The 25,535-nt window shown below is 41.7% G+C and overlaps 1 protein-coding gene across 3 annotated transcripts in view; it reads left to right on the top strand.

Annotated features, from left to right (window-relative positions):
- Window positions 1-18,295: 18,295 nt before the first annotated feature.
- IGF2BP2 (insulin like growth factor 2 mRNA binding protein 2) overlaps window positions 18,296-25,535 on the top strand; it is a 159,432-nt gene continuing 152,192 nt past the window's right edge. For 2 of the 3 annotated variants that reach the window (XM_081236066.1, XM_081236065.1), the window contains exons 1-2: window positions 18,296-18,559; window positions 20,136-20,196. In XM_081236066.1, the coding sequence (XP_081092192.1) occupies window positions 18,382-18,559; window positions 20,136-20,196 (239 nt within the window). In that variant the 5' untranslated portion in view covers window positions 18,296-18,381. Of the gene's footprint in view, window positions 18,560-20,135; window positions 20,197-22,297; window positions 22,348-25,535 lie in introns of those variants that run through there. The other variant, XM_081236067.1, reaches the window with a different exon arrangement.

Genomic DNA, 25,535 nt, shown 5'->3' with positions numbered 1-25,535 from the left:
GCTAAGGAAACCTTGCAAATAATCTTCAGAGATTTTTAGGTAAAGAAAAATCTGAATGACAAATGGAAGAGAAAGCAGGAAATAAACCAGAATTTCTGCCAATTCACTTCTAAGAGAGGAAAAGAAACAAAAAGACAAAATGAGTGCAAGCTAGAAAATAACATGAGAACAATATAGAGGGGTTTAAGAAACATATTGAAGGGAGAAATATTAGGGGGAAATGCCTGTATTCTAATCAAAATACTGGAGACACACAGAGGTGATCCTACAAGACTTTGAAATCACCCCTTAAACTGACACTGATGTAGAGGGTGAAAACGCTGAAGATGAAGCTAGGAGTGGTGCTCAGAGGGCAGCCTATAGACACCCCCCACCCCCCCAATCAGCGAACCCAAATGTCATCTGGGCTCTGCTAGCCCTGTCATCTCTAGATCAGATGGGCTTAAGCTCCACTGCGCCCAGCCAAGGTCCATAGCTCTACCAAGCCTTCTGCTGATTTATGAGGATATATTGTTCGGAGGGCCTTTCTGCCTCCCAGCTCTGGCTGGCTTTTCTAAGACCATCTCTGTTCCCCAGTGTGGCCATATGGTTCTTTACTCCTCTTCCAACAAACCCCCACTCATGCAGACCATTAGTGTGTTCAAGTTCTCTAAGACATGTGGGTCTTGGGGAAGGGTCACATTGCCCATTAAGCCACAAAGCACTTAAAATTACATTTTAGGCTTCCTGGTTCATAAATGTCCTTTTGATCATTCCTTACTGGAGGTTTCTCACTGGCTTTTACCCCATGCAGGGCCTTTACTCTGGCAATCTCCTAGCCACCCCCTTCCTCTTCTCACTCCTCCACCCTATAAAGAGCACCTTCTCCCCAACCCAGCCCCCAAGAAAAATTAATTTCCTGCTTCTGCAAGTGCAGCCTTTTGGTTCTTTTTGGTTGCCTGAGCGCTAGCCAGCCCTTATGCCCTAGGGGCTTATGATGGTATTTCCTGAAACAAAGACAGCTACTTTCCCAAGAATAATTCTGCTAATAGATCTTACCACTGAAAGACACCCTTACAAGGTGATTAGAACCAGCATTCTGCCTTCAGCAGGTAATTGAGTCAGAGATTAAGTGAATTGCCCCAAATTCATTAAAGTGAAGTAGTAAGGAGGACTAGACTCCAGGTTTTCTATTTCTAAAGCTGTGCCTTTTCCATGTCAAATTTACGTTAACCCCGTGATGGTGGCCATTCTTTTGTTTCTGATACGAGTTAATAACTTACCTCAGAAAGCCTGCTTTGGTCTCTTATCAAAAGCAGCATCTTTGTCACCGTTCTTTGTGCCTTTTGTTTTGGGCAACAGTTTTTAGGAGTAACTGAGTTGGACAATTCAAAATTCTTTACTGCTGGATTAAGAAAGTCAGAGAATTGTTAGAGTGAATAGTATCATTAACCTGTAGATACAGTAACTACCCCCTCAACCTTACCTCCTTCCTTTCTCTCAGAAAAGACAGACCAGATGAAAAATCTTAAATAGAACTGGGTATAATGCTACTTTTAAAATTAAATCATATTTCCCACTGACTTCCATTATTAATTTGATCATGTCTTATCACAGAAAAAAGTTTTGCCTGTAAGACAAATAACATTTAAGACAGCAATAAGATTTCATAAACTAGTGTTTTAAAAAATAATTCAAGGGGCTTCTCTGGTGGTACAGTGGTTAAGGATCCGCCTGCCAATGCAGGGGATACGGGTTCAAGCCCTGGTCCAGGAAGATCTCACATGCCTCTGAGCAACTAAGCCCTCCTTGTGCCACAACTACTGAGCCTGTGCTCTAGAGCCCGTGAGCCACAACTACTGAGCCAGTGTGCTGCAACTACTGAAGCCCACATGCCTAGAGCCCGTGCTCCACAACAAGAGAAGCCACCGCAATGAGAAGCACACGCACTGCAACGAAGAGTAGTCCCCGCTCACCGCAGCTAGAGAAAGCCTGTGTGCAGCAACGAAGACCCAACGCAGCCAAAAATAATTAATTTATTTACTTAAAAAAATAATAATTCAAACTAAGCCACAAAATACAGTTACTTTACTGAACCAAAACCAAATTGGTACTTTATGAAGCTTCACAAACTCTCCCTCTTCAGACTGAAGCACAGTAAAAAAGATGCTCCCTGTCATCCTGCCTGTTCCATTCAATCATCTGAGTCCAGCATGAGTCCAGGATAAATTCCCTTGGAGGCTGTGGCAGGAGTTAGCTATTTATTTCATTGACCTGGTGGATGCTGCTAATAGCTGTTATTTGTTTTTTTTAAAACAGCAACAAAGATAAAAAAATTTTATAAGCAGCTGCATGTGTGTTATTTAAAACTGTCCATCTGAATAATGGCAAACTTCTGACAAAAACCACAATTTTTGTTTTGGCATGGTACTTATATAGCTGTTCTTTTTGACAGTAATCAGATAATCAGATCAGCTGCTTCTGAAGACCACTTTTGGTCTTGTGAAAAATGTCTTTCATGTAAAGGAGGGTGATTTTTTTTAAAAAAAAGATGATCCAGGAGGGTATATATCCAATTTGTCTAAAACAGGGAAAAGGTTACATAGGTAAATGTAAAAATTAGAGGTGCCTAGGATATAAAAATAGATATCTCCCATTAAAACCAGAATGGAATGTACCCATTATAATATCAGTGGTCACTGGTTTTTTAAGATTTAGAAAAGAAAATCTCAAAAACCAATTACCAGGACTTCCCTGGTGGCGCAGTGGTTGAGAGTCCGCCTGCTGATGCAGGGGACGCGGGTTCGTGCCCCGGTCCGGGAAGATCCCACATACCGCGGAGCGGCTGGGCCCGTTAGCCATGGCCCCGGAGCCTGTGCTCCGCAATGGGAGAGGCCACAACAGTGAGAGACCCGCGAACCGCAAAGAAAAAAAAAAGCAAAACAAAAAAACAAACAATTACCAGATGTGGTAATGATCCTAAAACAAATTATTGCGGCAAATGGCATCTTGTTCAATATGGTGGTGACTATAGGAATTTCATAAAAACATATAACTTCTCTGAGGATTATTCAGTTGCACAATACAGTAATATTTTCAGCCATGCCTCCTTCCTCTTCTCATAAATGTTGTAAGAACCAGAGGTAATTTCTCTGGCTTTCAACAAAAGGACTCACCAGTTTTATTTTACCTTATACTAGGCAGTTATTTTTTATTTTTTATTTTTTTGCGGTACACGGGCCTCTCACTGTTGTGGCCTCTCCCATTGCGGAGCATAGGCTCCGGACACGCAGGCTCCGCGGCATGTGGGATCCTCCCGGACCAGGGCACGATCCCGTGTCCCCTGCATCGGCAGGCGGACTCTCAACCACTGTGCCACCAGGGAAGCCCTAGGCAGTTACTTATTGTGCCTTCTCTATCAACATTACCAGAAAATACCAACAATGCTGGACTTCTAGAAATTCTGCTTAGGTTTATTTCAAAGTCGTGTGGTAAGTTTAATACTTTTTTTGGGCAAAACTGCTAATTAACAACTCTGGTTTGGGCATAATAGGTCTATTTCTTCCTTTGACACTCTCCCCTGTCTCCACTTCCCCCCTTGCTTTTTGTGTATTTGGTAGAAAAAAGGTTAAAATTAAATCTATATTGGTACAACCACTATGGAGAACAGTATGGAGGTTCCTTAAAAAACTAAAAATAGAACTACCATATGATTCAGCAATCCAACTCCTGGGCATATATCCAGAGAAAACCATAATTCGAAAAGATTCATGCATCCCAATGTTCATTGCAGCACTATTTACAATAGCCAAGACATGCAAGCAACCGAAATGTCCACCAACAGAGGAATGGATAAAGAAGATGTGGTACATATATACAATGGGATACTACTCAGCCATAAAAAACACCAAAATAATGCCATTTGCAGCACCATGGATGGACCTAAAGATTATCATACTAAGTGAAGTAAGTCAAAGACAAATATCATATGATATCACTCATATGTAGAATCTAACTTTAAAATGATATAAATGAACTTATTTACAAAATAGAAACAGACTCACAGATTTCAAAAACAAACTTATGGTTACCAAAGGGAAAACGTGGTGGGGAGGGATAAATTAGGAGCTCGGGATTAACATAGCTACTATATATAAAATAGATAACCAACAAGGACCTACTGTACAGCACAGGGAACTCTACTCAATATTCTGTAATAACCTATATGGGATAAGAATCTGAAGGAAAAGAATATATGTGTATGTATAACTGAATCACTTTGCTGTACATCTGAAACTAACACAACATTGTAAATCAACTATACTCCAATAAAATAAAGAATATGAACTTATGTTCTTTGATATAGAAAGATGTCTACAAAATATTAAAAGGATGCTACAAAAGAAAAAGGATGTTATAAAATAACAGGCATGTATGTTGTACAAAATTGGCTTGAATAAAATTATGTGTGTGTTTCCAATACATTTATGACTTATGTATCTGGTTGGCCAAAAAGTGCCTTTGGCTTTTAAGTAAAAATAAAAGACATTTTTCATTTTCACCAAGAACTTTATTGAACAACGTATTCATCCTTTTGTTCCACTACCTTCTGCCATTTTTCAGGCAACTTCATAATTCAATCTTCCAGAAATATCTTATCTTTTTGAGCAAAGAACTGTTCCAGGTGCCTTTTACAGTCTTCCAGGGAATTGAATTTTTTTCCATTAAGAGAATTTTGTAAAGACCTAAATAAATGGAAATCTGAAGGTGCAACATCTGGTGAATACGGTGGATGAATCAGAACTTCCCAGCCAAGCTGTAACAGTTTTTGCCTGGTCATCAAAGAAACATGCAGTCTTGCATTATCCTGATGGAAGATTATGTGTTTTCTGTTGACTAATTCCGGATGCTTTTTGTCAAGTGCTGCTTTCAGTTGGTCTAACTGGGGGCAGTACTTGTTGGAATTAATCATTTGGTTTTCTGGAAGGAGCTCATAATAGAGGACTCCCTTCCAATCCTACCACATACACAACACCTTCTTTGGATAAAGACCAGCCCGTGGTGTGGTTGGTGGTCGTTAACTTCGCTTGCCCCACGATCTCTTCCATCCCACATTATTGTACTGTATCCACTTTTCATTGTCCGTCACAATTTGTTTTAAACACAGTATGTTTTCGTTATATTTAAGTAGAGAATTGCATGCAGAAATACAGTCAAGAAGGTTTTTTTCACTTAATTTATATGGAACCCAAACATCAAAGCAATGAACATAACCAAGCTAGTGCAAATGATTTTCAGCACTTGATATGGATATTTTGAGTATGTCAGCTATCTCTGCGTGGTATAACGTTGATTGTTCTCAGTTAATGTCTTGATTTGATCGCTATCAACTTCAACTGGTCTGACTGTGGAGCATCGTCCAGTGAGGAATCTCCAGCATGAAACTTCGCAAACCACTTTTGACATGTTCAATCAGTCACAGCACCTTCTCCATATACTGCACAAATCTTTTTCTGTGTGTTTCAGTTGCATTTTTACCTTTCTTGAAATAATAAAGCATAATATGCCAAAAATGTTGCATTTTTCTTCCATCTTCAATATTAAAATGGCTACACAAAAATTCACCCAGTTTGATAATTCTTTTTTTAAATGCACACTGATAGGACAGTTGTCACAAAGACTCTTAACAAAATTGTTCCGAATGAAGTTAAAGACAACTAAGTGCTACTAGAGCCATCTTATGGAAAAAACAGAGTGAACCTTTTGGCCAATCCAATATACGTATGTGTATGGATAAAGAGATGCCTAGAAGAATGTTAATCAAAATATTTTTCCTCTATCATAATGTTAAATAATAAAGTCATTCTCCTTTTGATAAAATAAAAAATAAATAAATCTATATTAATATTCCTAAGCACCTTCTTTGGACCTGGCACAGATGTTTCAGAAGCACACAGGCAAATTTTAAGTGTCCTGTGAAGGGGGCCTAATAGAACTGAGCAACCACAACCAACTTTCTCTAAATGATCTGCTGGTTTTGTCTAAGTCAAGTTCTTGGCCTTTCTAGGTCTAATGGCCATCCCTGGCGTGGGATCTCAGACAGTCTAATTTCACTCTGCTAGGACCAGATCACACTAAGAATCAGATTTAGTTCTGGGCATCACACACTTGCATATGCAACGGTGAGTGATCAGAGTGGTAAAGGGGGGGGCATGTTGAATGACTGGGGGAGAGGCTCTGAAAGAACTGGGAGGCCTGCTGGTTGATAACACTGAAGGGCAGGGGAGGAGACGGTTCTGTGTAGCTCCACAAAGCATTACCATGAATAGCGTTGCCTGGCCTCCCTGAGCCTCAGATTCTTCATTCATAATATAAGTTGGTGTGCTTGAAGATCCTGAAGGTTTCTTTTAGCTCTAGCTTGTTTTGAGTCTCTAGTTAGTGGGGAAAGTGATTTCAGCTCAATTCAAGGAAAAGCTTTCTTCTAATCAACCAATCTTCTGATAACAGGCAGCTTCAGAACTCAATGGTGTTGAGCTCTCTGTTAATGTGGGTAGAGTCAGGGTGGTCATCCACCCTGAAGCCTGTGGCAGAATCTCCTGCATTTGCTGGTAAGATGGACCAGATTACTACTAAGGTCCTTTCCAACTCTGTCCAGAAACTTTTGTTTCAAGTAGCTGCCAGGAGAGCAACTCCCACTGGAGTGACTCTAAAGGGCTCAAAGTCAAGAAACTAGTGGGAAAAGGGAGAGCCTACAGTCTGCAGTAACATCCTAACCAGCTATCTACTGAGTGACAGGCCTCATGCCAGGTACTTGACATATAGCATCTTTAACTCTCACAGCAATTCCATGAGGTAGGTATTATTCTCGTAGGTATTACTCTTCTTTTGCAAAGTGGAATTGAGGCTCAGAGACGCTAAGTAACTTTATTAAGGTCACACAGCTAGTAAGTGAAAGTTAGGAAATTCAATTCTAGGTCTACTGACTTCAATATAACACTTCCCACAATGCTTTCCTGTCTCAGAGGAGCAGGGTGCAATTCAAGGAGGCAAAGAGCATAGAGAAGGGGTATAACATCAAGGAAGCCAAATGCAGCATAAATTAGAAACCATGAACTAAAGACTTCCATTGCCCCTGGGCAGGAAGGGAGTGTTCACTTACAGGATGAGTTTGAGAGGCCACTGTACCAATAGTGGATATTCAACTGTAAAACAAGAGGCTCATGGTGCTTCTGCTAACATGACTGTTTTGAACTGAATGTTTATGTCCCCCTCTAGAGAATCTTCCAGGATTCTTTTATTTTTTTTTTAAATTTTATTCATTTTTGGCTGCGTTGAGTCTTTGTTGCTGTGTGCGGGCTTTCTCTAGTTGTGGTGAGCTGGGGCTACTCTTCATTGCGGTGCATGGGCTTCTCATTGCAGTGGCTTCTCTTGTGGCAGTTCACAGGCTCTAGGCGTACAGCGCACAGGCTCAGTAGTTGTGGTGCATGGGCTTAGTTGCTCCGCGGCATGTGGGATCTTCCCAGACCAGGGATTGAACCCGGGTCCCCTGCACTGGCAGGCGGATTCTTAACCACTGCACCACCAGGGAAGTCCCCTTCCAGGATTCCCTTACTAGGAATATCCTTGATCCCTCTTCAGGCATTTGTCACTTTTCAACCTTTATTATAATTATTTGAATCATGTTCCCTTAGACCATAGATTCATTGACTAAAGTTGTTTTTTTTTTTTTGCTGGGCTCACGGGCCCAGCCGCTCCACGGCATGTGGGATCTTCCCGGACCGTGGCACGAACCTGCGTCCCCTGCATCGGCAGGCAGACTCTCAACCACTGTGCCACCAGGGAAGCCCCAGTGTTTTTTTTAATTAAATTAGATTGGTGAGTGGAAAGATAGCCTTTGTTCTTAGATAGGATGATTTAACATGATAAAGATGCCTGTTATCTTTAAGTTAATTTATAATGTAATGTGATCTGAATAAAATACCAACAACTTTTTATGGAGTTTGACAAGCTGATACCAAGCTTCATTTGGAAAAACAAACAAGAATAGACAGGAAAACAGAAAAATTTAAAATAACTAAAAAAAGAAAGAAAGGAAGGAAGAAAAAAGCTACAAGGGGGACTAGGCATACCGGACATGAAACATACTATAAAGCCTTTATAATTAAACAGTGGGGTATGGACACATGAATAGATAGACCAGTAGAAAAGCAAGTCCAGAAATAGAACCAAATACATATGAAACTTTAGTGTGTGATAAAGGTGGCATATCAAAATACCTGGGCTGAAGGACTTTTAAATAAATACTATTGGAAAAACTAGTTAGCTCTTTAGGGGGAAATAAAGGTAAAATTAGACCCATACCTCATATCACACACAAGAATAAATTCCAAATGGATCAGGGATATAAATTAAAAAATGAAACCACACAAGTCCTATTTAAAAAACAAAAAAATGAGTGAGCTCCTCTTTAACCTGGGTGTAGAGAAAAGCTTTCTAACTATTACTCAAAATCAAATGGAATGAAAGAAAATATTGATAAACTCGATTGCCTAAAACTTTGCATGGGAAAAGTAACATCATAAACAAAGTCAAGACAATTAAAACCTGGGAGAAAATATTTATAACATGTATCACAGATAAAGGGCTTATATCCTTAATATCTAAGTAACTCATAAAAATTAGGCAAAAAATAGATCAAAATCCAATAGAAGAATGGACAAAAGACATGAGCAGAAAATGTACCAAAAAAGGAAATAAAGATGATCCTTAAACATATGAAAAGAAGTTTCTTCTCATTCATAATAAGAGAAATACAAATTAAAACTACACTGATATATCATCTCTCACCAATCAGGTTGGAAAAAATTAAGAATATAATCACACACCTTGTTGGCAGGCTGTATACATTGAGCTCTTATACACTGCTAGTGGGAATGCAAATTGGTATAATCTTTATGGAGGAGAATTTCACAAAATATATTTAAAACATACATTTGTATGCATGCATACTCTTTTAACCTAGCAATCCCATTCCTAAGAATTTACCCTGAAGATAAACCTCCAACAGTACAAAAACACACACATAAAAGTTATTCACAGCATCATTGTTTACAAAATTAAAAAATATTGGAGGCCACTGACATGCATATCTATGAGACATATGAGTAATATGGTGCTGTTAAAAGAAGAAAAAAAAGAATGAGAAAGATCTCTATGAACTGGTTTGATTTCCATGATATATTGTTAAGTGAAGATATCAAAGTGCAAAAGAGTATCTGCAGTATGCTATTTTTTTGTATGAAAAAGGGGGAATAAGAAAACATATATGTATATGTTCATTTGTGCAAAAGGAAACAAAGGAAAGATAAACTAGAGACTAAAAAGATTGGTTACCCTCAGGGGATGTGTGGGGATGGGTTGGATAGAATACAAGGAAGGGGGAGGGATGGAAATCATTTGACTATACCTTCTGTGTTTTGGAACCATGTTAATGTTTTATATATTCAACAACAAAAAGAAAAAAAGAAAAAGAAAATCAACAAAGATGGAGGAAAAAACTAAAATGTACAAAAACAAACTAACCAAATTTCAAATGAATAAGAGAACCAACACTGAAGCGGGAAATAAAACTCAAGTGACTTTTGAACACTGTATTTGGACTGGATACTCTCAGGCTAAACAGAAAAGAACTCTAAACTAATAATAGTTAGAAGCCTAGTTAATAGCCTTCTTTTTTTCTCAGAAGTGTGGGTTAGCAATTCTGTGTATTCTATGACTGATCAAATAAGTAAATACACTGTGGATAATGAGAGCCAGGTTTCTCACAGTTAAAGGAGAGCTATAAATAAGAAAAGTGGGAAGGAGGAGAAAATGAACCCTGCAGTGTTTCACTGGAATCAGAGGTATCAGTGTGAACTTGTGATTTTTAATACACATAGTAATAGAAAGGTAAAGATAGACAGGTAAATATAGACTGGTATAGATCAGCTTGTGTGTATATTTACATACATAATCTATATCCTAGCTCTTTTGGCTGTCAGGGTCTAGAATCAACAATATTCGTGTAGCAATGAGCATATCTGGCATGTAGATCTTGGTTTCTAAATACTGTTCTTTGCTAAAGGAGTACCAGGGCTCCTTGGTAAGTGGCTGATTATAGGACTGAGCATAGAGAATACAAACATGGAACGATGTCAGAAGTTTCCATGAGCCAGCTTCAAGAGGCTCTCACTGGTCAAATCTGGGACAGTCTGAGCATCAAAATACTTAATGACAGTAACAGTTTATAACACTTTGAATAAAACAGGAATCCATTAGTCTACACTGATATAATATATACGGGGGGAGGGGAAAAGAAAGCTCTTCCTTACAGAAGAAGGCCAACTAATAAATATAAAAGGAATGATGAAATTAGAATCACCATTTGGCAACCATAATAATAATTAATCTAGTCAAGAAACAATGATATAAAATTTTAAGTAACAGAGTATTTATATAGTTTCAAGGTATTGTCCCAAGAGATATTAGTAACTTTGCAACAGAGAAACCTGGGTGCACATACACCACCTTCAGCAAATGAACAAAGTTAACATCACCAAAGTTAGTAATGGGACAAATCAGCATCGTGCACATCTCGATACAATATACAATATCACTCCTGCTGTATTCCTGCAAGAAAACCTATAACTTGAACCTAATCAAGAGGAAACATCAGAAAGACTCAAATTGAGGGGCACTGCACAAAATAAGTAGCCTTTTTCTCTACTCTCAACGACCCTCATTGTCACTGACATGACAATGTCAATGTCATGAAAAACAAGGAACGACTGAGGAACTGTTCAAATTAAAGGAGAGTAAAGAGACAAAACAGCCAAATGCAACAAATGATTTGGATTTTCTCTTGCTATAACAAACATCATTGACACAACTGGTGAAATCTGAATCAGGTTTGTAGATAAAAGTATTGTTTATTTTTGATCATTATACTGGGGTTATAAACAGACATTTTTTTTAAAGTAGATATAAGCTGAAGTTATTTAGACACAAAGGGACATCCCGTCTGCAGTTTACTCTCAAATGGTTCAGAGAAACAGATAAAAGAAATACGGTAGAACATCAACATTTGAGGAATCTGCATAAATGCTATACAGAACTACTTTGTACTATTCTTGCAAACTTCCTATCAGTCCAACATTTTATATATGTTATATATGTATCTATATATATTTGTATATATATAGATACATATGTAAGTATATATAGGTATAAACCAGAAAAACTTTTAGTTTTAAAAAATGTAGATCCCTGGGCCCCAGCTTTTTTTTTTTTTTTTTTTTTTTTTTTTTTTTTTTTTTTTTTTTCTTGCCCTTTTTTTTTTTTTTTTTAAATTTTATTTATTTATTTATTTATTTATTTATTTATGGCTGTGTTGGCTCTTCATTTCTGTGCGAGGGCTTTCTCTAGCTGCGGCAAGTAGGGGCCACTCCTCATCGCGGTGCGCGGGCCTTTCACTATCGCGGCCTCTCTTGTTGCGGAGCACAGGCTCCAGACGCGCAGGCTCAGTAGTTATGATCACGGGCCTAGTTGCTCCGCAGCATGTGGGATCTTCCCAGACCAGGGCTCGAACCCGCGTCCCTTGCATTGGCAGGCGGATTCTCAACCACTGCGCCACCAGGGAAGCCCTGGGCCCCAGCTTTGAAATTTTCATTCAGGAGTTCGAGGGATGGGTCTTGAGAATCTGTATTTTAAAAGTGCTTCTGGTGATTACCATGCTTAATTTAGTTTGAGAGTCATTCTGGGCCAGATAGAGTGACAAAAATTTTATTACTGAAGAGGTAAAAAAAGATAACAAACATCCATTTACCTAGCTTTAAAAACAAAAACCAGTTACAATGAAAATTCCATGTGTGCCCCTCCATCTCCTAGTCCCTTTTCTATCCTCCAAGAGGTAACTTTTATTCCAAGTTTGGAGCTTCCCCAGAGATCATCATTATGCCAAATTTGAAGTTTGTCACTCCCATGCATATTTTTATACATTTATGCCACACAAATATATCCATATCAGCAATAGAACTGGTTTTGCATGTTTTCAAACTTTAAAAAATGGTATCATAAATATTCAATACTTCCTTCTGCAATATAACTTTTCATTCAGCATGATATGGTCTGGTTTTTAACTGAAACATGTAGCCTATTTCATTTACTTCATCCAGAAGAGAGGTAAAAACCAATGATTCCAGAGAAAACAAATAACATGCATACCCTTTGACCTGATGTGTAATATTCAACTTATGACTATACCCTGATTTATTTTTAAATCCATTCCTTACTGGTGGACATTTGGGTTCCAGTTTTTCACTATCCCAGTGCTACTGTGAACCTTGTATGTTTCCTTGTGCACATGTAGCTCTTCAGGGGAGAAACTGCTAGGTCAGAGGGTGTGCACGTTTGTTCATTTTCTCTGCACTCATCAGTTTTTCCCTCTTCTGGATCCTGCATAGTCAGTCATCCATAGTAACAGGAGAGAAGGCAGAATCTATGGGCACAGGTGCAGGTATGTGGGCAGACATAGTGGGGATTTGTTGGAGTGCTCTTCTGATTGCTTCTATTTTCTCAGTGAAATAGAAAGCAAGGTTACCTGCTGAGACTGAGACCTAGAATGGATGAAGAGCAACTGGAGAGTGTGAAGAGAGATGATATAAAAGGCCGTCTAGGAGAATGATTGCCAGGGAGTGCTAAGGGCCTGTATTTTCAGTTTTACTAGACATTGACATACTGTTCTTCAGAGTAATTGTATCAACGTATACTCTTGCCAGCAGTGGATGGTTGTTTCTGATGCTCCTAACCTTCACCAATACCTTGCCTCATCATAATTTTACAACTTTTGTCAATTTGATATTTGTGAATAGTTTTAATTTCCCATTACTCATGAGTTGAGCTTACTGTCCATTTGAGCTTCTTCTGTGAATTATCCCATTCATATTCTCTCCCATTTTCTTAATGGTTGTCTTTTTCTGATTGATTTGTAAGTTCTCTTTTGCAGTTTGGATAATACATCTGTGTTTAAATTATGACTGTACAAATATTTTCACTGTTGAGCCTATGACCATTGCTCCTTTCTAGTATGACCATGTGTTTTTCCTAGAGTTAATGATTTCTTTGTTTTTCCATTTGCCTATTTTCCATATACCTGTGTTTAATTTTTTCCAAATGCTCCAACATGCCTGCCATTCTATCAGAAATAATTACTATGCATACATGAGTTCCATTCTTTTGTTCCTTGAAGTCCTCACTTTTCAAGCCATATATTCTCTTGTTCCAGCCTGTACTGATTGCTCTCTGAAAGGGTGCATTGCTGGCATTCTGAATCTTCTATTCAGTCTCTTGGGCTGGATTCATTTCCCAAATCCCATGTCTTCTTCTTTCATGGTGTTGCTGGCACTTGTCCTCCAGTAGCTCCCCCCAAAATGGAGGCATGTCTGAATCCTTGCAACTATTTTTAAATTGATGGTCTAACTGGGTTTAGAATTCTAGACTGGAAATCATTTCCATTTGGTGGTGAAGGCATTGCTCTACTGCCTCCTAGTCCTTTGTTTTAGAAATACATTTCCATTCTCTTTCCAAATCCTTTTTATGTGACCTCTTTTCTCCCAGATGCTGGGTTTGTTTGGGTTCTAAGTTTTACAGTGTTGCTGTTGTTGTTGTTGTTGTTGTTGTTTGCGGTACGTGGGCCTCTCACTGTTGTGGCCTCTCCCGTTGTGGAGCACAGGCTCCGGACGTGCAGGCTCCGTGGCATGTGGGATCTTCCTGGACCAGGGCACGAACATGTGTCCCCTGCATCGGCAGGCAGACTCTCAACCGCTGCGCCACCAGGGAAGCCCTACAGTGTTTTTGCTCTGGATCCTTTGTGTTAAGCCTTCAGTAAACCCCTTCAATCTGGAGATCCATGTCTTTAATTCTGTAAGGTTCTTGTTTTTGTTGTTGTTTTTCTGGCATTATTTTCTCTGTTCTCTTTTTCTCAAACTTATTCTAAATCAATATTTGGATTTAATTTTAGGTGTGGAGCAGATGCTTTTTTGTGTCTCTGTGCCTTTGCATCATATGTGATTCCTTCTACCTAGGACGCATTTCCTCTCCCATTCCTTCTCCTATCTTAGAAAATACCTACTTATCTTTCAAAGTAAATTTCCAACTTCAGTTCTTCTATGGTGATCCCCTCTCTGATCTTAGGCTGAATAAGACATCCTCTCCTCCTGTATGCTCACAAAGTCTTTTCTGGTGCCTCTAACGCCAAACTACAATCTGTTTATACATCTGCCTCCTCCATGATCATAAACTCCTTGAGCAGGATGATGTTTATCCATTTCTGGATCCTCAGTGCCTAACACTGTGTAATGCCATGAATGAATGAACAAATTCAACAAGAGGTGAAAAATGAACATTTCTTCCTGCTGTATGTTAAGCGCCATGCAAGGTAGGTACCATCTCATACATTTTCACTTAATCCTTAGAGCAAACCTCAGATAATAACGGTTTATGCAACAAATATTACCTGGGCTCCTAGTATGTGCCAGGTTTGATATTGGTGAAAGGATGAAAAAGCCAAGACCTCAAAAAGACTTTTTTTCTCATAGTTTTTTTAAATTGACATGTAATTCACATATCATAAAATCCATCTGTTCAAAATGTACACCTCAGGGGTATCACCACTAGACAAGATATTTTTTTTATCTGTATAAAGGAAATGCTGTATGTATCCTGGGGTCAAGTCAGAAGAGAAAACAGTTTACCAGGGGAAGAAATGCATTCCAGGGAAAGGGAGCAGTATGTGTAAAGGAGTACAGCGCTGAGATGGCCCACTATTTGGAAAATATGAAAAGTGGAGGGGAGCTGGAGTTTATAGTGAGCAAGTAGGTTGGGCTATTTTACAAATGAGGAATCTGAAGTTCAGAGAGGTGAATTAACTCAACTAAGGTCAAACAATTTCTCTTCTGCCAACTTGGGAAAAAGTATCTAAACTGTTACCCCACCACCAATCATTCCCAACAAGCAGGCAGGTGCTGACACCACCAAATACTGTATTATCAAATATTGAATTGCCTCCAAATCCTTTAGCCTTCCAGGAAATAGGCTTCATTTTCTCTCCCAACTCCTTATATTACCTAGAACCATTGGCCACAATGACCACCAATTAGTTGAACAAAAACATTTCCCCTGTGGTTTTTTTAGACTCCAAAGGTTAAGGCCACCACAGTGATACTATCAGAAGGTGCTCTGTCCATGGACAAAATATTGGTCATGAAAGTCAAGATGAAGCCTTAATACTTCATGAGCTCTTTGTTAAGCTAACATGTATTTGCCAATCATATTTCAAGCCCTCCGTATGACCATGAAAAAAGTTTACTTTTCTGGGCTTGTTTTCCTACTTGCAAAGTGACATTAAGAAATCTTGTCTCAGTCACCTTACCACCGTTCTGCCCAAAAGAACCACTGGAAACCATGAGGATCTGTACTGTTTTGAAATTCTTGAGGAAAAGGTCAATATATGCTTTTAAAAGTAATATGCCTAATATAAGAATTTCCCCAAATTTCTGACCTCAGTGCAACATTCATAAAATTTTTGCTTATTAACCTTAAATTCAGCCCGGATCCATCTCTATTTCTTCTCTCTGGGAAGGGAGGAGGTAGGGGAACTCAGGAGAAAACACGTAGAAAATAAAGTTTTGTCAAGCAGTGGCAATGACTTCTGGATTTCTGTTTTGCATTCGGAGGCTGTTCCATTCTCTATCATGTGAAAGAGCAACTCTGCCTTCTAAGATAATGAACTGTGGGTGCTACAAATCAGAGGTGTGGTGGAAACACATCCCCCATCAGTTACCTATCAAGCTCTTCTCCAGCACTATGTTTACAAACCACCAGCAGGACAGAAGACACAAATTACAGCAAAGACCAGTTATTTTTCAGAAAAGAAATATGAAAGTGACCTGGTGAAGCAGGGTAGAAGAGTTCACCAGAAGCCAACTCTGCCAAGAATCTTTAGATGCTTGCTACCCACTAGAGAATCCATGCTAAAGTGTTTGCAGGTTTGCAATAGGACCAAGGAATTGACATGTCTGAAAATATTATACACAAAAGTTTTACTAACCTTTCAGAGACCAATTATCCCTGCCACTCTTGTTTCTCTTTTAGAATGTGCAGTTTTGAAATACTGGAAGTAAAATAAAGCAAATAGTATGAAGGTGATCATACCAATTATCTCTTTCCCCACAAGGAAATATTTTAAAGCTCATGAGTTCCTGGGGGAAAGAAAAGAAACAAGCATTAAGTGTGTGTCCACTGTCTCAACACATTACTCAGTTATCCTTTGTGTAGCCTTCACAACAGCCAAGAGTTGGTCACTTTATCCTCTCTTTATGGATGAAGAAACTTAGGCTCAGAGATGCTGGAACACTACATGCCACAACGCTGAGGTCTGAATCCTAATCCGAAAGACCTTCCACCGGCCAGTGTTTCCTAGACAAGGATCACCTGGGAGTACTTACAGAAAATACAAAATCCAGGCTCACAGTCAGTCTTCAAAGGAAGGGGCCAGGGAACGTGTATTTTTTTTTTCTTTAAGAAGCCGTGCTCCCTCCACCCACTTAGTTAACAGGAGAGCCTGAGAAAGAGTACTTCACGACCCAGCCAGGAGACCATCCCTACATTTGTGGCTTCTCCAGCAAGAGACCCTCAACGCCCTCAAAATACATAAATAAAGAACCAACCCACATTTCTCCCGTCAAACTATCACCTCTCTTAAGGCCCCCAGAAGTGCAGATCTTGGAATCTTCTTCTGCCCCTTCGCCTTTGAATCCTGCCCATTTTTTTCTTTCCTGTAGAACTTCATTTCCTGGCTGGGACCAGGCTCTAACCACCAGACTTCCAGCCGAGCCCCGGAACTCGCAACCGGTCTCCAGCCTGTCTGGCTCCTTCCCTAGCCCCTCGGCTCGGGCTGCTCTCATCCCAACCCTGCCTCTTCCGTCGGTCACGTTGTTTCCTCCGCTTGGAAGGACCTCTTTCCTCTCCGGGCCCTTCCTAATGCTCGGGGAACTCCTACACCGCCTGAGCGCCTCCACTTCCAGTCACCCTCGCCTCCCACCACCCCGGCGGGGGTACTGAACCCGGCCTCGAAGCCTAGCAGCAAGCGTCGGTCCTCCCGGCCGCAGTCCTTGCCCCCTCCTCGCTCGCCTCCCCACCCGCCACCTGGCTTCGCAGCGGTGGCTCGGGAAGCCCTAGGCACTTCCCAGAATAGAGAGCAGCTGCCAACGTCAGGCTGCCGCCGGCCGCGAGGTTCCGGGCGCACGCGGTGCGGGCGGAGGGGACGTTGCTCCGCTCTGGCCTTCCTTCTCCCCTCGCGGGCCGGGAAACTGAGGCCCAGGGCCGGAGCAACTTCCCCGGGGTGCAAGGTCCGTGAGGGCCCGGTCGGTCCTGGGCCCCAAGCGTCCCGACCCCCGTCCGCGCTCCCTCGACCACACGCGCCGCCCGGTTACCCGGGAGAGTGGGGCGGGGAGCGGGTCTCTGAGCGAGCGCTCCGCCCGGGAACGCGCAGGGAGCCGGACTCGGCCAACTCGCCGCGAAAGTTGTGGTCTCCCAGCCTGCCCTCGCTTCTCACCTCCGAGACACACCTTCCCGCCGGCCCTGCAGCCGCGCCCTCACATCCGGTCCACCTTGCGCACACCCCTTTCCACGCTCTCCCACAGCCCCTCGCCCTCCTACGCCTGCGGCTCCCAGCCGCTCCCCCTCGCGCATTCCCACCCGCGCCCGGGGCGCGCCTTCCCCTCCCCGCCGCTCGCCCGGCCTCCGCGCCGCGCCTGCCCGGGGTTCTGGCTCCCGGGAGCCCCAGCCCCAGGCCGCGACCCGCTTCCGCCCGCCCGGCGCGGGGCAGAAGTCCCGGTAGCCGCGCGGAGCGCTCGGGGCGCGGGGGGCGCGAGGCGAGGGGCGCAGCGGCGCGGGGCGGGGAGGGGGCGCTCGCTCGCTCACTCTCGGCTGCGCACACGCCCGTACAAACTCTCACACAGACACACGCGGGGTGCGCTGCCGCCGCCCGCCGCTGCTCCTCCTCCCGCCACCGCCTTGAGAGGGAGAGAGGGAGGCAGAGAGAGCGCTTTGTCCGCGCGCCGCCGCCCGGCCCGGGACTCTGCCCCGAGGAGGCAGCCGCGCCGAGTCCCCGCCTCCGCCTCTGCCCCCGGGCGGGCCGGGCCGGCCGCGGTGGGGGGAGCCAGGCTGAGGGTGGGGGTGGGTGGCGGGCGGGCGGAGGGCGGGGAGGGGGGGCGGAGGAGGAGGAGGGGAGACGAGGGCAGCGGAGGAGGCGAGGAGCGCCGGGTACCGGGCCGGGGGAGCCGCGGGCTCTCGGGGAAGAGACGGATGATGAACAAGCTTTACATCGGGAACCTGAGCCCCGCCGTCACTGCCGACGACCTCCGGCAGCTCTTCGGGGACAGGAAGCTGCCCCTGGCGGGACAGGTCCTGCTCAAGTCCGGCTACGCCTTCGTGGACTACCCCGACCAGAACTGGGCCATCCGCGCCATCGAGACCCTCTCGGGTGAGCAGTCGGCGCTGTCCCCCTCCCCCCGCCTCGCCCAGCTCAGGCCGGGACGGCGCCCGGAGGGAGGCCGAGCCCTGCGGGCGGCGCCCGGCGGGGGCTTTAGCGCCCGCACGTTCACTTCCACGCACCAGACCTTCAACTCTCACCGCCGGCCCGCTCTTGGGACGGCCCGCTCCCCTCCCCCCACGGCTCCGGACTCACCCCTTGCCCTCCCAGCCGCAGCCCTGGGGCGACCCCCGAGCCTCCCCTAGGGTTCCCGAGGCTCTCTCGCTCTCCCGGGGCACCCCTTGATCCTCCGGCTCCCCGAGTTGCTTTCCAGAGTTCCCCACCCCCATCCTTAGAGAGCCCCCGTCTCCCCTTCTTCCTGACCTTCCCGTCACCCCTTTTGTCAGGGACCCCCCCCAAACCCTGAATGTCCTTCTCCTTTGACTGGACCTTACCCCTTCCCGTGCCTCGTGCCCAGGACCTCTCGCCCTCTGGCGTCCCCTGAGCCGCACTCTCCTTTCGAGCCCCCTCCCCAGCTCGCCCCGCGGTCCCCCACTTTTGGCACCCCCTCGGCGCCACCCTGACGATCCCCTCCGAGGTTTCGGGGCTCCCCCCACCCCGCCTTTGCACGACGGCACATCTCTCTCGGTCCTCTCCCGAACCTCAGTCCCTTCTCGCTTGTCTCTCAAGCGCTCCTATTTTTCTCTGAATTTTTTGTCCGATTTTATTGAGAAGAACTCGGGGCTGGGGGCTTTCCGCCGCCTGTCCCCCCGCCTCCCGCTCGGCCAGAAGCACCTTTTTACGAGGTGCCCTGTCTCAACTCGGTGGGGGCCCGGACTGAGAACCGAGAAAGAGGCGACCGGGGGGCCCGCGAGAGCGCTGGAGCCCAGACGGGAGACGGAGAGCGACACACACACACACTCGCGCGCGCGCGCACTCACCAACTCTCCCTCCCGCACACGCACCGCTCGGAGCCGCGCTCGCCCCCAGGCCACGAGCCTGCGCCCCCCGAACCTCGGCCCGGCCAGAGCCCCTTCCCCACCGGCGCGCGGGGTGGGGGCGGGGCGGCGGCGAGGCCAAGGTGACCAGAAGCAGGCGGGGACCCGGCTCTCGCGGAAGCGGCCCCCGGGGGGCTTCGGCGTGTCTCACCAGGGCCACCGGGAGGAGAGGGCAGGGAGGGGAGCGCAGCGGAGCCTTCGGAGCCCGGATTAGCGCAATGGAGAGGTGGGGGCCCGGAGAGGAGCGGGGCCGCGCCAGCCCTGCAGCTTGAGTTTCAAATGAGCTCATCCTTTCAAATTGGCGCCGCTCTTTATTAAATTTGTTTTTCCGGTAATGCCACCCACAGCTATACCTGGGGTCGGGATCCGGGCTCGCACCCTTGCCACCTCGTCCCGGGGAATGAGGCGACACGGGGCGCCCACCTTTTTTCTCCACTGGGAACCAAGTTTGCCCAGCTCGAGCAGGGTAGGAGACCCCTTGAGGGCGCCCGAAGGCGGAGCCGGAGCGTGGAGTTCTGTGCGTGCCCCTCCTAGCCCCCCGCCGGTTTGATCGCAGGAAGGTTCTGAGTGCTTTAATTTCTGTTTTAAAGGTAAAGTGGAATTGCATGGGAAAATTATGGAAGTTGATTACTCAGTCTCCAAAAAGCTCAGGTAAATATATTTTGCTTAGTTTTTTTGTGTGATTGGTCTTAGGTCTAAATAAAAAAAAATACACTCAGTTTTTAAAAATGTGCTTGTATAGTTTTTTAAAAGGCGTTTGTTTGTTTTTGTAGTGGAGTTAAAATAGTTTAGAAAGCTACATTTTTTACTTTCATTATATAAGGTGTTTACTGTACTTGGAAAATATCTGGTGCCTTATTGGGGGTGGGTGGCGAACACTAGCTGTGTTAAATTCGCTAGGACCGTTTAACTTGTTTATGAAAACTTGCCTCCCACCCGCCACTCCCACCCCTGCCCCCCAGCACAATGGCAACAAATGCTTGTCAAGACTTCCTGTGAGATGTTAAGAGTAAATATTTACTGTGTCAGCTAAATTGCTTAACTAAACTTCGCGATTATTGCGATTAATTAGTTTTCTTTTTTAGATACCTTAGTGTTGAATAATAAAATAATTCAGCAAGGGGTCGATATTTTTGCATAGTGCTTTAAACAAGTAGGTTGTTTGGATTAGGTGGCAGTTAAAAGCCAGACTTTTTTAGTCACTGAGACTACTGAATATTGCTTCTGAGCGTTTTCTTGTTGTTGTTGCTTTTAAGATATGTTTGAGGCTAAACAAATATCACTGTGAAATCTGTAATTATATTTAAGTGCACTGTTGTTAATGAAGGACTAAAAAGTTTTGTGGAGTTTGGATTTCTCCACAGTGATTTGCTTACATGAGAATGTCTGTGAGGAGAGAATGAGGGAGAACATCTTTGTTTAAAGTTTATTGTGGACTTTAAATTTGGGCCCTTTATTACTCATTCTAGATTTTTTTTCTATGTGTCGTAACTTAGTTTATATCCCATTCACATACATTTCTTCACCATTAGTCATTAAGTAGCTGAATTGGAGACTCTAAGTGAAGTCTTTGACTTACCACCTTTACAGTTTGTGATTCTCAATAGTGTAACCATTTACTTGATTTTTGCCAGGATTGAATAGATTTTAAAACAAACTATCCCAATTGTTAAATACATAGATGTTTTGCTTAAAGGGTTTCTAAAAATGTGTGCACATTTCCAGATATGTTTTAACTAAGCAACAGAATATCTTTTGTTTGCCAATGATTCCAGTGGCATATCAGAAAACTACTTAATAACTTAAAAAAAAGAGGTAAAAATTATGATTTGCAGTTTCATGTGTAATATTAAGCTAGTTCTTCTCTCTAGGAAGAAATGTAATGTGCAACTGATTAATTTTTAAATTAAGTATTTTAAGTTTGTATGCTTTTCTTAAAAAAATTTTATTTTGCTTGAGAAATCGAAGTTAAAGCTTTTTGATACATTAACTATTTACTGTAAGTCAAAATTACTCATCTTATAACACTTGAATATTGGATGAACATATTGAACAAGGTTTGAAAGAACCACCCAAAATATTTGATGGGTTATGTTTCTATAAATATCTAATTCTGTTGGCTGTATAATTGTTTTGAGGGGTTTTTTTTGGTTATAATTAGTAAAAATCGGTAGAATTTTATTTTTGGTTAGTTGGTGTCTCATTTCATGTTGCAGAGTATATTATTTAATGTTGCAATGTAAGTGAAATACTAGTTTATCTAAAGTTATTAACATCTCTTGAAACTTCTCACAAATATATTACGTTTTAACTTTTTTCTTTCAAAATACAGAGGTTATTTGCTGTTAGCTGGTGGGTCATTTAGATGATTTTGCTGTGTTTATATAAGAGTTCAGAATTAAAAGCTTGTCCAAATTTTTAGTATTAATTAAATAAAGAGCAATCTAGGACTTATACAGCTCTATTGGTACATGATTTCTTTGAACACTGTGGGTAATATGAAATACCTAGGAGGTAGATTGAAATGCGCTGTGTATGATTCACTACTCTGAAGATGTCTGACATGCCAAATGTATGCATAAGCTGCTGCTGTAGAGGGCTGCTTCATTTCTGATTGGATAGCTTTGATCTTTCTTCCTTTCCTTTATTAGTTTAAAATGCAGAAATTAGTTACTGGTACTGCAGGCTAAGGGAGAGAGAGCTGATGCCTGGTGTTGTGTACTGAGCTCAGACTCCTGGGAGGAGGCAGCTGTGTGTTCTCATGTACAGGGCTCCACCACGGAGGGGACTCTCAAAAACAGGGTACTGTGACATTTGAAACCAAAGCTTTTATGTTATATGGTGACTATTTTGGTGTTCTTTTATTGCACTTCCATGAAAATTAACAAGTTAAAAGTACATTTGTTGGCCTTCAGTCAGTTCTATATGTGGTTTTTGTGTTAGTAGAAGTGAAAATGTGAAGCAAACAATTCATCCTCATTGCTTGCTTACTTAAAAAACCATTCCACAAGTGAGTGCTCATTTTCTTTATATTGTTCTGATTTCTTTCTGTTCTCAAGAATCAGTTTTAATATCTATATTCCAAATAGATTTTTTTTAACCTAATGGTACTTGGGAGGAGATGTTTTTTATCTTAAGTTATGAAAATATTGGCATGCCATTTGCTTACCAATTGGATCTTTTGTTAAATATCATTCTAGCTTTATTTTATATGTGCTGTTTTTGTAGACAGACTAGATAGTATTATTTTCTCAGGGTCACTTAGAAGTAGGAAACTCTTTTTTCTTTTGCCACATGTGCTTCATTCTTATTAAATGCAAATTATTGTAATGTAAACCATGTACAAACCATCTATTTTTCTTACTTTCTAAGTTGGCTTCAGGCTCTGTTGAATAAAAATCTTTGATTCTTTTTTCTCTATTCACATTTCTTGGTAGCATATATGAATCAAAGATTTCTTAAGGAAGAAAAAACAGACAAAGGGCTGTAAAAGTTGTGGAAACTTCCTTGATAGAAATTTCATTTTTGATGTTGATGAGAGTTTAGTTTAAAAAAAATTTATATACTATATGTATCTACACACATGCACACACACACACACACACATTGCATAAATTGTTTTGAGCTAAGACATACGCTAACCTGAATGTGCTTTGGAACTAAAGTTGAATGATTCTGTGAGAAACAAAACTTTGAAAAATGCAATTTCTGCCCACTTCTAGGAAGTAACTAAGTGGTGCTAGACATGCTTTCACTGAGATGGTGAGAATACTATGAGGTAGTGTAGGAAAAAGCTATGAATTTGTCTTTCATGAGTTAAAAATCAGTAATTGTGTTCTCTCCAATGCAAATGAATTTGGTCTCCTATAGGAATGTTAAAGAAAACAGTATCTCAATTGTGTTTTGCTTGTATGTACTACATTGTGTATAGTTGAATTAAATACCAAAAAGAAAAAAAAAAAAAACCCAACCTCAAGCCCTCCCTGCAACAAAGGCTTTTGATGGATCAATTTTTAATTTTGTAGCAACAGAAAAGACTTTATTAGGTTAAAATCATATGGTACCCTATTTCAAGAATTTGTTGAGTTAGAAATTAAGGCCTGGATTTAATTGTATAGATTCCATGTGTGGATATTTTATATATATATATATCTGTACACACACATACACACACACATATATATATATTACTCTAAGGTTAGTTTTGATTTGTCTTTGAGTTGGACATTTAGTTTCCCATTTTAAAAAAAGGCTAGTAATTTTTTTATGCAGCTCTAGGTAATGCCATAGAAAATTACACATTTTCGTGACCTTTAAGAGATAAGTGTTGGGATTAAAATAGAAGCAATGAAGAAAAAAATTACTTGGTAATTCAGGTTTAAAATTCTAGTTTGTGTTTTTAAAAGACTGGTCATTTGATGTTTTTTACGTTATTTGGTTAAATATTAAAAGCCATTGAAATCTACAAAGCAAAATAGATGTTATATGGGGCTTGATTTTCCAATTTGCCAAATTCATATCAATTTTAAATTATATTGTAGTGATTGCCTTAGATGGCTAAACACATAAACGTTAATTCTAAAAGGTGATTTGGTGATATGTAATACATTTGTCAAATTGTGTTTTTTTAAAATAATAATGTTTCTTTGTAATTATGGCTGGGTATAAGATGACCAGTAAGGGATGGTCTCAGAGTCTTGTTTTTTATTATGTTAGCATGAGATTATCATTTATATAGAGAAGATGAGAGAAGATTAATAATATTTGTAGAACACTTTTATACATAATGATCTAAAGTACAATATATTTTCTTTAAGAAGAAAAATTTTAAAGGACGTTAGAAGATTTAGAACTAATACATACCAAAATCAACATTTCACTCTTATTTTGAGTAAATGTTTTTTATTTTACAGAGGTTGTTCCAGTTTTTTAAATGGGGGGAATGTAAATGACATTGAAATGTGCATAAAAGGGTAGTAATTTGGGCACATTTATTAAAAGTCAAAAAGTTATGAAAAGCGGATTTCTGTAAGAACTATTTATACATATTTGATACTTTCAACTTTCTAAATATTTGCTGTCTCCTGCTGAATCACTCTTCCAAGTCTGCTAATGAAATCCTCAAAAGTAGGTGAGCAATTGGTCAGTTGTTAGAGGACACAATTTGAGCTTAAGTGTATCATCTCTGTGGTTCAGCAGGGTGTGTGCACATGGGTGTGTGTGTGCACACACGTGCGTGTGTGTTTTATGGGAGACAGTAGTTTCAGACAGATGGTATCAAGAGCGAAGAGGAGGATATCTTTAAATTAAACAACAAATGTTCTGGATTTTAGTCCTGACAAGGCAAATGAAAATTGCTAGGTGTTTGAACCTTGTGGTAAATAAAGGGAGTCAAGTGCAATAATATGTGCCTTGAGTGATGCATAACTCTTGCAGGTGGTTAACCTTGTGGGAGCCAGGGCACAGACACCTGTAGTGGCTTCTTCAGTGAGCATGCTACTGGAAGGACCATTCTGTGGGAAATTTACTCTCCTGCACTTTTGCTTGGATGTCCCCTCTCACTAAGGAAATTGGCAAGTGATTCTGTGTAGGCTTTGATTTTCTACAGATTTAAGATTTGAATATGCATTTTCAGTTAGAAATTCTATACTGTGGAAGACAGTGTATTATTTTGCATAACAAAAGTACTCTGAGAATCAGTTTCATTAGAAGAAGCATAGTATTGAGCTGGTTTCTTTGGAGGCTGTTAAAAAAGTTGAATAATAAATTTCAAAAATATATTTTAAAAAATTATATTTAAATGCCACCAAAATGTCTTCAGTGTTCTTATTGGTGTTGAAGAAGAAAGTGGTGGGGTTTGGCTAAACCAATTTTTTAAACCAGCTTTCTAAAAATTTTAGTCAAAAGCATAATTTCCAAAAGTTATGATTAACTTCTTAATTTGAAGAATGGGAGAGTTCTGTTTAACAAAACTTGCCCAAGTAATTTGT

This window comes from Mesoplodon bidens (genome assembly GCF_964165515.1).
Source record: "Mesoplodon bidens genome assembly, chromosome: 5".
Taxonomy (NCBI): Eukaryota; Metazoa; Chordata; class Mammalia; order Artiodactyla; family Ziphiidae; genus Mesoplodon; species Mesoplodon bidens.
Note: the sequence above shows the minus strand (reverse complement) of the source record. Positions and strands in the feature narration are given on the sequence as shown.